This window comes from Frankliniella occidentalis, unplaced genomic scaffold, assembly GCF_000697945.3.
Source record: "Frankliniella occidentalis isolate FOCC.00 unplaced genomic scaffold, Focc_3.1 Scaffold47, whole genome shotgun sequence".
Classification (NCBI taxonomy): Eukaryota; Metazoa; Arthropoda; class Insecta; order Thysanoptera; family Thripidae; genus Frankliniella; species Frankliniella occidentalis.
Window position 1 is genome coordinate 32,547 of NW_026267177.1, and position 15,148 is coordinate 47,694.

At 53.3% G+C, this 15,148-nt stretch overlaps 3 protein-coding genes across 5 annotated transcripts in view; 1 reads left to right on the top strand and 2 right to left on the bottom strand.

Moving 5' to 3' along the window:
• LOC113205442 (filamin-A) overlaps positions 1–9,072 on the bottom strand; it is a 40,030-nt gene extending 30,958 nt beyond the window's left edge. The window contains exons 1-2 of the mRNA XM_026421075.2: positions 8,896–9,072; positions 1,402–1,726 (exon numbers count right to left, since the gene is read on the bottom strand). Coding sequence (XP_026276860.2) covers positions 1,402–1,726; positions 8,896–8,928 — 358 coding nt within the window. The 5' untranslated portion in view covers positions 8,929–9,072. The remainder of the gene's footprint in view (positions 1–1,401; positions 1,727–8,895) is intronic.
• A 591-nt stretch (positions 9,073–9,663) lies between these two features.
• On the top strand, positions 9,664–13,111 carry LOC113205446 (nudC domain-containing protein 1). Of its 3 annotated transcripts, none has more exons than XM_026421082.2 (11): positions 9,664–9,774; positions 9,903–10,083; positions 10,204–10,364; positions 10,444–10,620; positions 10,704–10,878; positions 10,960–11,139; positions 11,365–11,581; positions 11,723–11,883; positions 11,963–12,072; positions 12,157–12,376; positions 12,505–13,111. In XM_026421082.2, exons 1-11 carry the CDS (start codon positions 9,679–9,681, stop codon positions 12,735–12,737), a joined length of 1,911 nt encoding a protein of 636 aa, XP_026276867.2. In that variant the 5' UTR covers positions 9,664–9,678; the 3' UTR covers positions 12,738–13,111. The 3 variants fall into 3 exon arrangements, with proteins under 3 accessions (XP_026276867.2, XP_052123093.1, XP_052123094.1); XM_052267133.1 differs by having other exon boundaries at positions 10,447–10,620; XM_052267134.1 differs by having other exon boundaries at positions 9,727–9,795.
• On the bottom strand, positions 13,011–14,984 carry LOC113205447 (epimerase family protein SDR39U1). Its single transcript, XM_026421083.2, has 6 exons — positions 14,837–14,984; positions 14,455–14,561; positions 14,149–14,356; positions 13,929–14,075; positions 13,665–13,855; positions 13,011–13,580 (listed from the first exon to the last, which is right to left on the bottom strand). Exons 1-6 carry the CDS (start codon positions 14,862–14,864, stop codon positions 13,338–13,340), a joined length of 924 nt encoding a protein of 307 aa, XP_026276868.1. The 5' UTR covers positions 14,865–14,984; the 3' UTR covers positions 13,011–13,337.
• Between the last annotated feature and the right edge of the window lie 164 nt (positions 14,985–15,148).

The following is a 15,148-nucleotide window of genomic DNA, read 5'->3' on the forward strand; positions in this document are numbered from 1 at the left end:
TGGACTCCCTCGGCTCGGCCCATGCGCGCATGCGGTCACAGAGGTTGCGTTGCAACGTAGAATGGAGCCATGCTGTTGCACAATGAGATCAAAGAAGTGAACGCGTGACCGGAGGTGCCCACCACATTCCTATGTGCAAGTTATGGTGAACAACTGAAACCTCGTAAAGGATTTGCCTGTGTGAGTCAATATGACCGACCGGGCAAGCTAAACTTAGCTAGCTTCGAGAAAAGAACCGCCTGGGAGGTGGGCAAGCCCGTCGGGCAGGGATGCGCGACTGGAATGCCTATCCGACAGGCGTGCCGCGGGCGCTGCGGACCCGAGCTCGGCCCGGGGTGGGGAGGGGAGGGGGGGACTTGCAACACGAAGGAGTCCAAACAGCATGGCCGATTGGTGCAGCACGCCGCGCTGCCCCCCCCCCTCCCCTTCCCCTCGCGTACCCGGCCGACCGAGAGCAAAGCAAACAGGATTGCAACACAGAGCAATGCGGAGTACCGCCGCCCCGCCCCGCCCCGCACCCCGCCGGCCGTGTGCACAGGGAGGGAGCCGCCCTAGCGCCGCCGCGGCTGTGGCGCCGGGTCGCCGGGTCACTTAGCACGTACGCGTCGCACCGAGGGGTACCAGGGGGTGGGAACCGGTGGCGACAGACTAGGCACAGCGCGAGAACATTTTAAAAAAGAATAACACACGCGGTCGCTCGTGCTCCTTCCTCGGTTCTACGGATCACTCTTCAAACGTTCTCTCTCTGAACGTTCAGGTCACTTCACTTCTTTCATTCATACCTAACCTTTATCAAACTCGACCTGATCAGGGGGTGCAGTCGTCCGTAGTTCCACAATACATATTTTACCAGCTTCAGCCGAGGTCACCAAACAATCTACCAACGATTTTGGAACCTTTCTTTGCCTGACCTGTGCTACATACGTCCAGAAAGTACCGGGTGATTATGCTAAAGTACGGGAGCTCGACGCCTGCGAGACTCCGGGTAGGCCACCCCGCCGTACACGCATGCACTGCGTGCAAAATATTGCCAACCTCTAAGGCGCTATGAGAGCTTGAACAGTCTGAGCTTGGCAATTTCAGACGGTGAATGACGGACGCACTTCCCTGACCAAAACAGCATCTATTGTGTTGGTGGGAGCGCTCGTCCATGAGTGTGTCGCTAATTTTAAATCGTACCGATTCGCAGCGATACGATGGCGAAGTCGGAAACATTCGCATACCCAGCCCTACCTATAGGTTGGCCTTGGGGTTGGCTCATACCTACCCTCCGCCTCCGCCCTGCGAGCTAATCTCCCTGCGGCTGATTGCCTCCTCACGACGCGACGCGGCGCCAACTGCCGGACAGCGCGTCGCGCTCGGTCACAAACACTTTACTGCGGCGGCGATTAGCCGACTCACCTATGTTGACGAGCTTGACGCCGTCCGCCTCGACCGCCTTGAGCGCGCAGGACACGTTCTCGAGGTGCTGGTGCCGGTTGCCCGGGCGGCGCACCCAGCCGCGCAGCGGCCGCTTCTGGAGCGCCTCCACCAGGGCGCACAGCCTGGTGCCGTCCTGGAGGTCCTGCGCCAGGTCGGCGACGTGGCCCAGGCCCGAGCCGCGCAGGTTCTCGTTGACCCAGTTGCGGAAGGTGTTGGCCTGGATCTCGACCCACAGGTCCTCGTGGCCCTTGATGGCCATCCCCTTGGCCGCATGGCCCTCCGGGGACCGCGCCGCCAGCCCCACCTGTGGACACAGAGAAAGCATGAGGGATAGTTGGAGAGCGCGGGCAGCGATGCTCCGCTCGTGGGAGCGGCAATGTCGAACCCACCAGAGCGCCGCCACGCCCTTCCGCAAAATGCACTGCCGACCTTGGGCCGGCCAATAACGCAGGGACTGACCAGGCCACTGCGGTGGGCGGTGGTCCACGCCGGCGCACTTTCGGGTCAAATTGTACACCGCAAGTAGGTGTATGCGCAACCGACAAAAATTGCATTATTCCTTCGCATTTCTTATTTACATCGATTCCACGCCACTTATAGGGAAGTCCATGCACCAAGAGACTAGGGCTTATGGATAGGCAACGGTGGGCGCCCGATCCGCTGCCGCGCCAGATGTTCGTCACGATATCTCAGCCACCGCTGCGATTTTCGGGTCGTTTGAAAGTGCGTTGGGCTCAGGAAGCTTGGGCGCATCGCCAAAATTCAAAAAAAGGTGCCACTTGACCCCGTCCCCGAGAGCTGGAGCCGCGCGAAGTCTGCCGAGCGCCATTCTCCCTACGGGGCCGACCTCCGAGCAGGCGCCGCCTAGAACCGTTCCGAAACGTTCTTTTCTGATTTCGCAGATTTCGCCGTTTCTTTCGTCGGGAAGGGCCGAAATGATCTTAGAATAATAAAAGACGAATTTTCATGACGTTTCAATACCATATTCAGCCCAGATAGACGATATTATTGAAGTCGGGTGCAGGGAGAAGTAAGTTATAGGTTATGGTACTCGTAGAACCAAGCAGCCACGGGTCCGAGCGGAGCTTCTGACGCCTTTTTTCATTCGAGTAAGTGATCTTGAGACATAAATACTTAACTTTGCGGTGTTTCCGATAGTGGATCATAACAACAGCGTGTAAACATTAAAAGTGGTTAGTTCAGGGCGGCATGGACCCGATCGTTCTTGTCACCTCCTTAACGAAAATCGGGTGGACATAACAACATTGTTGTGAGAAATGTATTAAATATTAATCATCTACACCCAAAAGTTAAAAGTTTATGTCTCGAAAAGACTTACTCGAATATTAACTGGCATCAGGAGCTCCGCTCGGACCCGTGGCTGCTTGGCTCTACGAGTACCATAACCTATACTTCTCCCTGCACCTAGTCTCTTGCATGCACGCAAGCCTCTTGAGTACACGCAGTCGTTGTCCCGAGCCACGCGACTTGATTCCAAAAACGCATTTCTTGGGAGTGCAATGCCATGCACTCCTGCCATCTTCCCCTCAACGACTTCTAAAGGTGCCCCCGTAACGAACGTCCCTCGTTGACCGCCAAAAATCTTCCGTTTGCCCAGGAAAGGGAGCGCCTGCACCTGCACTAGCAACGCCCGCCCTGCACCGAGGCGCTCAGGATGGGCCGCCGGCTCCACTCAGCTGCTCGGCGGGTCGGCCTACCCAGCGCGCTGCAGGCGCTATGGTCATTAGCGTCGCAAAGTGGGGTCAGGACGGGTAAGAGTTGGAAACCTCAAAGATGGGGAAGCATGGGACATACACTACGTGGATCAAGTTTTCATGCTTTTTGCCATAAAACCGGGCGTAAAACGCACATGCTGGAGTGCTTACTGTACTCCTCTAACACATGACTTAAATTATTAACCGATTTAGAGAAGTCACAATACTTTGTACTCGAGAGAAAACGTTGTAAAAGAGTGGAATAGATAGAGTGTTTCTGTTCGTTTGGAATCTGGAACTCTAGCGATTCCGTAAAGCTATATAACTTTTAACGACGGTCGATAAAAGCATTTTGGCAACAGCCCCATCGAAATCTATAAGTTTTCTTTACTGGGATCCCACCACCGCTCGGCGGGATCATAGTGCCCCGCCCCACCTCGCCGTCGACTGCGGTGCCCCTGCCCCCGCGGGGCCCTTCGCCGTTCACCTCCCCGCCCCTCCAGCCCCGCCACGCCGGCTGGCCGGGTCATCAGCACGATAAGGCGGGCCCCGGAGCCAGGCTCCTCGCCGGGCTCCTCGCCGGGCTCAGCTCAGGCCGGCCGGCTGATGTGCAGGAACCTGTTGCCCAACGCCTGACGGCGTCCCCGCCCCGCCTGCCCTCTCTCGATGCCTCGGCCGCCTCGCCGCGCCGGGTCACCAACCGGCCACGCAGGAGAGGCTGTATAGTTTTCCTCCGTTACAATACACCCATACACTACTCGTGAGACCCCCCCCCCCTCGGTGTCCAGCACCCCACTGACGACTCGACGCCTTGCTCGTCCCGATCGCGATGCCTCACAGGCGCCCTCGCCACCGGGACAGCAACCTCTGGAACGGCGTCCATTAGTGCTCTATGGATCGGCACCACGCTCTGGACGACCTCGAACTCCTCAAAATTATAAGCACAGCTATAATAGCAACTTCGTTAACAACTCTTTCCCGCGATGAATGAGTGGTCGTCTCCGGCCTTTTAACTTGTGCCTCCCAACTAGTTTCGTTCCAGACCCGACGGGTAGGTCTGCTGCGCCGGGCGCCGCTGATTGGTGGGTGCAAGATATGGGAGATGCGACACGACAGCACAGCTGACTGGTGGGGCGCGCGATGGGGCGCGACAGGACGGCTGATTGGCGAGGTGCGAGACGAGGCCCCGCGGGGCAGGAGAGCTGATCGGGAGCCACACGCGCCACGCCGGGGCCCGGGCTGATAAGCGATGACGCCGGTCACGATCCTCGGGGGACAGGACGGGGGGACAGCGCAGCAGAGCGGAGGGAGGGATAGCGACATGGAAGCAAAGAGACAGCGCCGGGCGGGTCCTGCCTGATCTTATCTGAAAGGTCGTTTGTTTGGACCACACGACAATACAGGGTGGGTGTTATGCGAGCCGCGCCCCCTTCTGGTTTTACGCATGCGCATGCATGCCTGCGAACGAGTTGCATACTCGCCGGGGGAAGGCAGGCGCCGTGGTGAGAGTCGGTAGGCAGGCCGCCCGCACGCCGTCAGGCATGTGGGACAGTGTAACCAGATGGGGGCGCGGCTTACAACACCCACCCTGTACAGCGACCGACCTGGGCCATTTGTCGCTCATCGACGCACGCCACGCCTGCCCTCCGGCCTCAGACTCCGCGACCCACCCGCGGCCCGGCCCGGCCCGACCCCCGACCGCAAGCGGCACGCGACCTTCGCCCCGCTTTTTATTTATTTCTCCCATTCCCAAATGCAAAGCGTCCCAACCATCCCTGACCCGAAGAAAAGAATGGCGGGGGCAAAACAATCGGCAGGCGGGCCTGAACTGGCGGGGCGGCGCGGGGCGGGGCGTAGCGCGGCAGTAGGCGGCACACGCGCGGCGGCGGAAACGTTTTGTTCCGACCGTACCGGCTCAGATCGGCCGCGCCGCTCCTAGGCCAGGCGGCGGGGCCCTGGCGGGGCCCGGCGGGGCCTGGCGGGGCCGCACTCCACTCCGGCCATGTGCCGTACATGGCGTGGGCCGGGCTGGCCGTGCCGCGGCCTGGCAGTCTGCCTGCCCGGCTGGCCGCGCGGCATTTCGTGGGCGCGTCTCCGGCGGCGGTCGCGGGTCGGGTTCGAAAGGAGCAGGGGGGCCTTCAGGGCCTCGAAACGGAGCCGCGGAGCGTCGCGACGTGCCGACACAAGCAGGCCGCGCGGCGGCGCGCCACGACGGCGAACCGCAGCAGCGTCCAAGGCCGCCCCGACGGCCGTGGTGGTTCGCAGCTGTCGGGTATGGTCCACCCTGGAGGGGTGGGACGAGTGCCGCAGGGGATGTCCGGAGCACGGTGTACACCGTGGTCCGGAGTCCTCCATCCCCGGCCCGGCACGGCCCCGCACCCCTCCCTGGTCCTCCCGTCGGCCGCACCTCCAACTCCAACCGGCCCGGTCCGCGCCGAGCCATACGGCCCGCACCGACATGTGCAAGGAAGTGCGCGAGCCGAGCGGCGCGGGCGTTACGCAACGGTGTGGAGCCCCCCCCCGGCCTGGAGTAAGTGACCCGCGGTTCAGGCGACGCGCCAGCGTTGCGCTCGCGACATATTATAGTGGCGGCGGCGTCCTATGTAGGACTACAAAGCACCCTCGGCTTGGCTGGGCGAGGACGGTCGTGAACATGGCCCGGGGGGCTACTGAACAGAGACCGCCACTAGGACACTACGGCTGACGCCGTACTGTACAGACTGTCAAGAAGGCGTGAGACTCAAACGGAAACTGCAAGGGACGTTTCTAATGCTGCCATTTATTTCCTCCCGCGTTGTCGATTCGCCTCACTCCGGTGCACACTCTGCGGAGAGACCCTTCCCTCTTTGTTCGCCGCGTTCGCACGTGTGTGTCCTCCGCCGCGCCGCACTGCGAACTCCCGTGGTGGCTGATAGGAAGTGGGTCAGTCGGGTCAACCATGGTAAAGTGACGCTGGAGGAGGGATGGGGAGGGAGGGGGCAACCGCCCATTCACAAATGCAGTGGGAATCACATGACGCCACCGCAGGAGTCGATCTCTGAGCGGCGCTTCATGAATGATCGGGCTCGCGATGCGACATGTGACAGGGGAGGAGCGGGGCGGGGTGGTGTGGTGGGTGATAGTAGAGGTGATAGCTGCCCCGCCGGCTGACGGCCAGGCAGCGCAGATCGTCGTGACAATCAATGCCCCACGGCCCCGCCCGGTCCAGTCCTGCGCTCCGGCCGCCCGGGGGGCCCGGCCCAGCCTCCCGGCCCAGCCTCCCGGCCCGGCGCGCTGTCCATCGTAACCGGTTGCATAAGCCCGGGCCGGCCGGGCGAAATAAAGGAAAAGGTCTGGTGCGGGGAGACAGGGAGTAGGGCGCCCGGCGCGCTCAGGGTCGCGGTCGGGCCCACGTCAGGCAACCAGGGGGTGGGTCCGGGAGGCGGCTTGTCAGGCAGGGTGGTTCCGCACATTGGTCAAGTCGTGCCCTCTCTCTCTCTCTCTCTCTCTCTCTCTCTCTCTCTCCCGGCTAGGACGGGGCCCCATCCCATGATTGCAACGAGGGCCGAGGTGTACGATGTACGAATCACCCAGCAGTAGGGTGATTCCGCGCAACGCGGCATTCGTACCTGCGTATGTGCCATCGTCGCACTCGTGGGTGACTGGCGTTAGCTGGGAGATAGATGAGAATACTAGCCACTGTACGGAATCAGACTGCAGGTGAGAGCGTGTGCGCCTCGGCCAGTCCGCCTCATGGCCCTGGCCCTCGTGGCTGGCGGTGGCCGGCGACACGTGAATCAGCTTCCGGCGCGCGCAGAAGTGAGGCGGGGAGGGGCGTTGTGAGTCCGACCCGACGTCTGCGGCGCGGGCCTCGCCCTCCCACACCCCTGGGGCCTGCTCGCGCTGAGCTCAGGGGCTGGACAAGTCAAGTAACCGCGCGTGCAACGGAACGGTGGCGGTTTAACGTGGGAATCGCGTGAATTAACGTGGGGCCGAATAGGGGGTGTTTGACGAATTTACAATTTGAGGGCATTTATGTAGCCCCTTGGATCTCCCTCCATCGCCCGGCGCACGCCGGTGAGTACGTGTGCTCCAGGAGCTCCAGGAGCCCGCGTGCTTCTCCAGGCGGGCCGGGAGGCTGGAGCCGCACCTCTCGCTCGCCGCGGAGCACAGGCCGGCCGTGGGTGTGCTGGGGCCGGCGGCCGGTCGGCCGGGGCTGTCCACAAACCACGTTAAACCGTCGACAAGAAATGTCTTCCACGGGTGGCAGTGTTAATGAAGAATCGCGAAACGCCAGTGAGAAGTCACCAAGTATTATCGGAAAAGGCATCGTCCAGGAAGTACGTCCGTTTTCCTCAAATTAATTCGCCAGATTGGGGGAGCTCGGCGCCTGCGAGACTCAAGGTAGGCCACCCCGCAGTACACGCATGCACTGCAGACTAGATTGTGTCTACCTACCAGGCGCTACGAGAGCTTGCTGGGGCTGAACTTAGCAGCTTCGCGACGGCGAATGACGGACGTACTTTCTGGAAGATCCCAAAGGGGACTGTTTCGTTTTCCGCCTTGCCCTTTGGTTGGCGGTTGGCTATGTCCCGGCAATTCTTGGTAACTTCTTCACTCCATTAAAAGATTTGACAGAATGCCCTATCGGAGGCAGTGGGCGTGCGACTCCCATCCCTCACGAACAGTTGTTGGGAGCCGCGACGACCCTGCTTCCAACCCCCTTGGCGTGAGTGAGGTGAGGCGCCCACGCCGCCACTCCGCTGGGGTGCCGCCTGGGGGGCGGGAGCAACGAGTGCGGCCGAAAGGCCCCCGAGACTTTGGCCGCATTTGGTGAGGATGACAGGGCCGCGTCTCGCCATCTGCTGCCGGCCCGACCCGGCCAGCCTCGCATCCATGCATCACCACGCCCCCTCCGCCGCGGCGCGTCATCTCAAGGTGAGCGCCCCGCCCCGCCCCGCCGCGCCCCGCCCGAGCAATGGCACAAGATGAGCGGTGCGTACTGAGTGCACGGTGCACACGGGCCCTCGGCGCCCTTGGTGGGGCGCAAGGTGCGGCCCGACTCTCCTGCTGTGTTCAGCACTGACCTCTGCCACACACGAACTGTCCTGTCCGGCGGGCCCAAGGTGAGGGCCCCCGGAGGGGAGAGGGGGGGGGGCGCTCCGCAACCATGCCCCGCACACCTGCTGCCGAAATCCACCCGGGACTGTCGCTCTCAATGTGACCCACAGCAACCATAGGGGAACTGAGACTGATGGAGGGGATGCTCGCCGACCCGAAGGACCTTGAGCTTGCTGCTGGGAGTCTCTCCGAGGACGGCTGGACGCCACCGTCCTGCGACTTCCAGGCGGGCCCGCGAGGCCGCGAGGGCGCCGACACTTCTGAGCCGCCCACGCGGTGCTCGCAGGTGTGTGCCGGTCCAGTGCGGCGGTGCTCGGGCAGCGCGGCTCCGCTCCACAGCACCCACCCGATGGTGGCCGTTGCCTCGCAGGGCATCGCGCCCTCGCCTTCAACAAGCTCGTGCGGCGCCCTGCACGGCCCTCTCCCGCAGCCGCGCTGGTCGGGCGCGCCGCCGAGCGCCGAGGACATCATGAGTGCCGTAAGGCTGACCGGCGGTACGTGGGCGTGTTGTATGGCAGCGGGGCCGCCTTCGGGGCCGCCGGCCGGAGTCGCGGACGCGCAGGGGCGTGCAGTCCACGAGAGGCTGCGCGCCCCGACTCCCCTCGTGGTATACTGCGCCGTTTCTTGGGATTCGTACGCTCCGCTCCCAGACATATACCTGCGATATTCGTAGGGGCTCCTCCGAAGTCATGGTTATCCGTTATTTTGCACACTGCACTCGCGTGGTTGTTTGATCTCTTTGGTTCGTTTTGATAGACTGCAGAGCGCGGCGGAGGGGGCGGCGGCGCGACGTGCACCGTCCTCGTCAACTTCAACTTGTACACTAAGGCCTGCCTGCCGCCTGCGCTGCGTCTCTGGTGGCTGAAGCCACTCCCGGCCCGGCCCGCGAACGCGAAGCCGCGCTCTCCCCTCCCTCCGCGCTCGCGCAACAGGTAACTCCAGCGTCCACCGCACGAAGCGCTACCTGCGCGCAGCTAAGCAGACCCAGCACGCAGCTATGGGTGGGCACCGAATGGCACGGGGCCTAGGTGCCAAGATGCTAATCCCTCTCTGTTGATGTCTTGATGAAGGCGCACAATTAGCTATACACACACAAGCAATATACCAGGCGGCTGATTCGCCCCACGCACTTTCGTGGTGATACTGTACCGCATGCATGCATGCGGGTGGGTTGCCTACTTGCACGGGGCCTTGGGGAGCCGTGGACAGCAAGCATGGGCAAACCCGCGCGCACCCGTGCACTGACGTGCATGACGTACGGCGTGAATCAGGCACGTAGTGTATAGATTTTTGATCAAAAATACATAAAATGTAGAAAGCGCACCTGGTCTGGACTGGCAGTGGGATAACATCAGTTTCGGCGTTATAACTAGTACATGTCAGGTAACGCTCAAGTAATGCCAGTAGGAGAAGCCTCCATGTGGCAAGGCGCCTGGTGGGTATGCAACTTATCGGCCACCAAGCTGCTGGTGGCTGCCGACGCCTATTGGCATGCTTTAAGAACTCAACTCTAAAGAACACGGCAAAGTTCACTCATGTATTCCAGTTCTATTTTCTGGTGCTATCTCTTTCAATATTTTTCGAGCTGATGTGAAAGCGAAACGACGAAACGACTTTCTTTGTTTGTTTTGTTATGTTGGTAATGAGTTTTGTTTATTTTCGAAGCTTCATGAGCAAGCAGGTGGTGACGAGATTGAACTTCCACAAAAATACTCAAGAGAAATCATGGCTAAGCCTCGCATTCTGGTTGATTTGAGACCAGACGGGAAATTACTCGATTCTTCGTTTGATGGATACAAACTGTCATTGGAACCCGTCCCCACTAAGAGCTATGCTTTGCCATCAAGTAAGAATCTTTGGTTATGTGCAGGATGGTTTCAATAAAATCTCGTAATCAGGAAATTATTGTCGGATGGTGTGTTGCAGCATATCAGTTCTAACTAATAAATCTGATTTTTATTTTCAGAGCCCGATAATGTCACCCCGAGTGCCGATCAGTACTCATTCTTGCATACTAAGTTGTTTGGTCTGCACAATAAACTGTACTGTGATCCATGGACCGATAACATTTACTTCATTGACGATAAATGGAAAATACTTTGTTTTAATTCTGACATTGATTTTGTTGTATGTAGTCTGTTTTCGAACAATTTACTTTATCTCTTAACTATTCTGTATTATTTATGTGTTGGTGTTTACTTATCAGAAGGATTCCCCGTTTTCTGAAGTGTGGGAAGTACCAAGTCACCATGAAAGACGACCAGGCCATTACAATTTGTCCATAAGTTTTGCATCAACTGACTTGGTTATTATCGCTGATGGAGCTGGTACATTGCATGTTGTCGATACTGGAGATCGTTCATTCAAAAATAGGAATTGGGAGGTAACCATTTTCATTCCTATGATTGCTACCTTCTGCACTTGCATAACACTGTGTGCCACATTTGTTTACTTCCTACCATGCAGATTGCATTCAGCTGTGAGCCAATCGGAGAGCAAAGAGGTTTTGTTGTATTGAACAGCCGGTATTATTGTGGTGAGCTGCACTGCCTTCTTCTTCATATTGCCGAACAAGAAATTGAGGGCTCAGATGGCAAGAAGTCAAAATTTTCATCAGTGATAGATTGGGTTACTATAGAAGGTAAATTTTTTAAATGCATCAATATGTCCCAATTCAATCTAATTTCAATGAGATTGTTAATTACTATTTTAATAAACTTAGGAGAACTAAGTCAGCAAAACTGGGGTATGAAGACAGCAAGGCAATTAGTTGGTGGAGGCAGCATTGACTTTGCTTCTCTAGAGCCTAGTTGCACAGCTTTGTTTGTTGCAAGTGATCGGCCTTTAAAATTTACTGTAGACTCTGAAAACCCTGTTGCAGAAGATAAGCAAGATAAAAAAGGTTAGTACTTAACACTTTAAGTCCAATTGGAGGACTTATTTGCAGTACAAGGTGGCCTGATTTGGTTCAGAAGTGAGTTTTCCCCACCACTTCCTCATACGTTCACCCTCAGGAGTCAGAAGTGTGCCCTCCTTGCTTTGGGGGCTTTGTGAGAAGAGTTCACTTTTGGACCAAATGAGTTGTCACTTACGACTCAATGTGTTAATAGACTTTTTTTTCCTGCAGTCGAGTACAAGCACCAGATTGTATTTTCATGGCTTCAGAAAGGTGATGATATTACTCTGAATGTGCCTGTTGCTGCTGATGTTGCAAAGTCTGACATTAAAGTCACAGTTAGTCCATTGTCTCTTCAAATAAACATCAGAGATAATGTAGTTCTCGAGGGTGCCTTACATCAAAGAGTTGATTCTGATCTTACATGCTGGACTTTGTCATCAGGGAAGTGAGTATAATCTTAGGTGCTTAAGCTATCTTTCCTAGCAGCTAGTCCAATTAAAGTATCTTCTCTCTCTCTCTCTCTCTCTCTCTCTCTTTCTCTCTTTACTTATTTTTATGGTGTTATGTTTTTTTCTCTTATATACAGATTAGAAATTATTTTAACTAAAGTGGAGAATGGTGTGGTTTGGCCTGAGTTAATTGTTGGCTGTCAGAAAGGTGAGGAAATAATGGATCCTGCCCTTGTTGAAGAAGTTCATCAACGTCTGGCCCATCTTTGTTCAGAAACTGTGGAAACTGCTACAAATGGTACTTATCTCTTTGAAAAAGCTGACTGAACTTTTCACTATGTAATTGAACGATTATTCAGCTCTAACAAATATTACAGATGTTGCACCAGCGTATAATAGTCAGGAGCTAGAGGATTGTGATGCATTTCCGAGAGACACCTCTGTGTTGTTACGCCTTGATTCCAAAGACCATACTATTTCTCATCAGGTAACAACAATTATGAGGAATCTGTTTCCCTCCTGTCATAAAATGCATGCACTAACTAAATTTGTTGTTTCATATCTTTTTCAGGTCAGCATGGGTGGGCATCAATGGCTGTTCAATGTTTCTTTGACAGCTGGTGCACCTCCTGCATTGTGTGTTAGGCATGATGTTGATGCTTGTGTCTGGCAGATGGATGAAATGAATCGTGACTCCAATATCTGGCCTATTACGCATGTAGGAACATTTTTGGCATTCGGTTATGTCCAGGCATCAAAGCAACACAGAAAGTTTACAGTTTGTCCATCAGGTTAGTACAACCTGCACATTAACCTTACTTCATTCTTAAGCTAAGAGTCTTTTAAACTGACCAAATTTTGAAAACTGACCAAATTTTGAAAACTGACCATCCCCCCCCCCTCCCTTTTTTTTCTTTAGATATGTCCTATGCAGCTATTTGTGATACGTCAAGGCATATATATTTGTATCGGCAACCATCAGCTGTTGGAAGTGAATTACGCAATCGTTCAACTGGAAGAAGGGTAGCCCAGGTAGCCAAACAACAATTGGTTCAATTAGAGTCCGATTGTCATGTCATAGGGTGTCATGCAACATCCAACCATTTATATTTACTAACAGATGAATCATTATTTAAGCTTATTTTAAAATAGCTTAGCATTGCATCTAATAACATTAAGTCTAAACATTAAACCTGTCAACACAATTTTTAATTTTTCTTGAAGAGAAAAGGAAGCATATGATTTGCCAAGAATTCTCAGACAAAAAAATCTTTAAGTTTTCGTCCACTGGTGCCCTGGATTTGACATGGCAAAGAAATGTGAATGATGTTGCAATTTCTGTTTTGCAAAACACAGATTAAAATTACCCATATCCTTAGGAAATGTTTCTGCCTGGCCTGGCAGTCCAATAATTGTCAATCAAAGTAAAACAGAGGAAGCATTATTTTTTATTTTATCTGTCACATTCAGTAATTTGCTTGCTTTCTAAAGAATTATAAATTAAATCTATTTCATTGATTTTCTAATTTCACAGTGCATTTCAATTACAACATTACAGTATCACAGAATCAAACATGTGTAATGAAAAATCGTTAAGTATTTTGATGGCAAATTGTTTCTCCTTAAACAGACAAGATTCAGTGTATAGTGTATGTTAGTTCAACACGGTACACATGCAAAATAACAATTACGTAATTACTTTACTTTATACAGAAAAGAAATTGGCTACTTACATTCTAATATCACTGACCATCATTTCAATCCGTAGTCATTGAAAAGACGAGCACATTTTGCACAGGCCTTATCAATATCTGGATATTCGTATTTAAAACCATACTCCAAAACTCTCTTGGGAATAACCTTTTGTCCTTCAGTCATAATCTTGGCTCGCTCATTTCCAAATGCTAAATCTAAGGCTAACTTTGGAACAGGTATTATTGCTGGCCTCCACATGGCTTTTCCAAAAGCTGAGGCAAATTCTTTGTTTGTGATCACCTGTGAAAATGTAACTTAGTTATAATGTTATTTTTTGTGATGGAACTCAGATGAAGTATATCAGCTTAAAATTCAAAATCTCACTTGTGGAGCAACACCGTTCAAAACACCCGAAACCTTTTCATTTTCTATGGCAAACTGAATGAGTCTTGAAATATCATCTATGTAGATCCAGGGCATGTACTGATTACCAGATGCTATCGGACCACCAACACCGAGGAAAAATGGTACATACAGTTGCTGAATCATACCACCATTGCGCCCCAGAACAACACCTTCAAAAATCAGGTTTAGAATAAGGAAATTTTAACTTGCAAAATAATTAATACATAAAGAAAGGAAATTTACCTGATCTAATGGTAACCTGACGCACTCCTGAATCAGGGGGAAGTTTAGCTGCTTCTTCCCATGCAATAGCTAGCTCTGAGAGAAAATCTGTTGCAGTTACTTGACTGTCTTCTGTATACTCAGCTGATGAACTTGGTGGATAAATACCTGTAATAAAGGGTCATTCTAAAATACATGTGACTCATAAGCATCATATAGATTACTTTCAAAAAATCCTGACCTACACCAGAGATTGATACAAATACTTTTGGCTTTTTGGGAGCTGCTAAAATTGCCTCTTTCAGAGATCGTGTAGTATTAACTCGACTGTTCCAAACATTTTGCTTGAAACCTGGTGTCCAGCGTCTCTTAGCATCCAAAATGTTCTGGCCAGCCATACTAACTACAGCTGTGGTTCCATCTGGCAAACCTACATTTTTAAGTTCATCCTAAAAAAAAAAGTGCAAGGTAGGTTAAAACTTTGCAGGTTTACAAGGTGTGCGCACACGCAGACGTGAAGGAAATAAGAATGTACAAGTTCACTAACCCAGCTCATGTTATGCGGTGAAGGCATTCTGGAAACATTTGAAACCTGATAACCATTTTTTAGCAGCTGCATAGTGAGGGAGCGACCTATGAAACCGGTTCCACCACCTAAATAGAGTATAACACTATCAGTATATACATCCACAATGAAAAGACAAGGCTACATGTGTAGCATGATGCCTACTGGCAACCCAGAACATTTACATTTATTCTTTCTAGACCTAAGAATAGACAAAATGAATTGAGCTTATTATTTCTACATTCTATAACCATACAATGTTTTTGTCCAGCAGAAGACAGCAACAACAAAATTCTAACCTCCCTAGAAATATCATAGACCGAGGTTACAAAGGTGATCACGATTTCTTCATCACTATACATACCAACAATGACTGATTTCATTCCTGTCATTTTGGATTAACAAGGAGACGACTTCAAACGAAATTCCACCTCGAATTAACTGCAACCTTTGAATAGACTCCCTTTGCTCTCTAGAATACTATCAACCCCCCCTCCCGTCACCACCGTCACCCCGACCTCCCTCCTCTCCCTTGCAATGATGACATCGGTATACATTTAGTAATTTGAGCCGACTGAATGGGCAAGTATTAGATAAAGTTGAATTTATTCAAGTAAACCACAGCAGAGTAGGACTCTAGAAGGGAAGTTAAGCACTGGAACTTAAATGTAAAATG

Excerpts from the sequence above, each read along its gene's own strand:
- LOC113205446 (XM_026421082.2), top strand. The coding sequence starts at position 9,679 with ATGCAACTTATCGGCCACCAAGCTGCTGGTGGCTGCCGACGCCTATTG. Across the intron at positions 11,140-11,364 it reads AGATAAGCAAGATAAAAAAG|TCGAGTACAAGCACCAGATT; the intron begins GTTAGTACTTAA and ends TTTTTCCTGCAG. Across the intron at positions 12,377-12,504 it reads GTTTACAGTTTGTCCATCAG|ATATGTCCTATGCAGCTATT; the intron begins GTTAGTACAACC and ends TTTTTTCTTTAG.
- LOC113205447 (XM_026421083.2), bottom strand. The coding sequence starts at position 14,864 with ATGACAGGAATGAAATCAGTCATTGTTG. Across the intron at positions 14,076-14,148 it reads TGTATCAATCTCTGGTGTAG|GTATTTATCCACCAAGTTCA; the intron begins GTCAGGATTTTT and ends CCTTTATTACAG. Across the intron at positions 13,856-13,928 it reads TCAGGTTACCATTAGATCAG|GTGTTGTTCTGGGGCGCAAT; the intron begins GTAAATTTCCTT and ends TGATTTTTGAAG.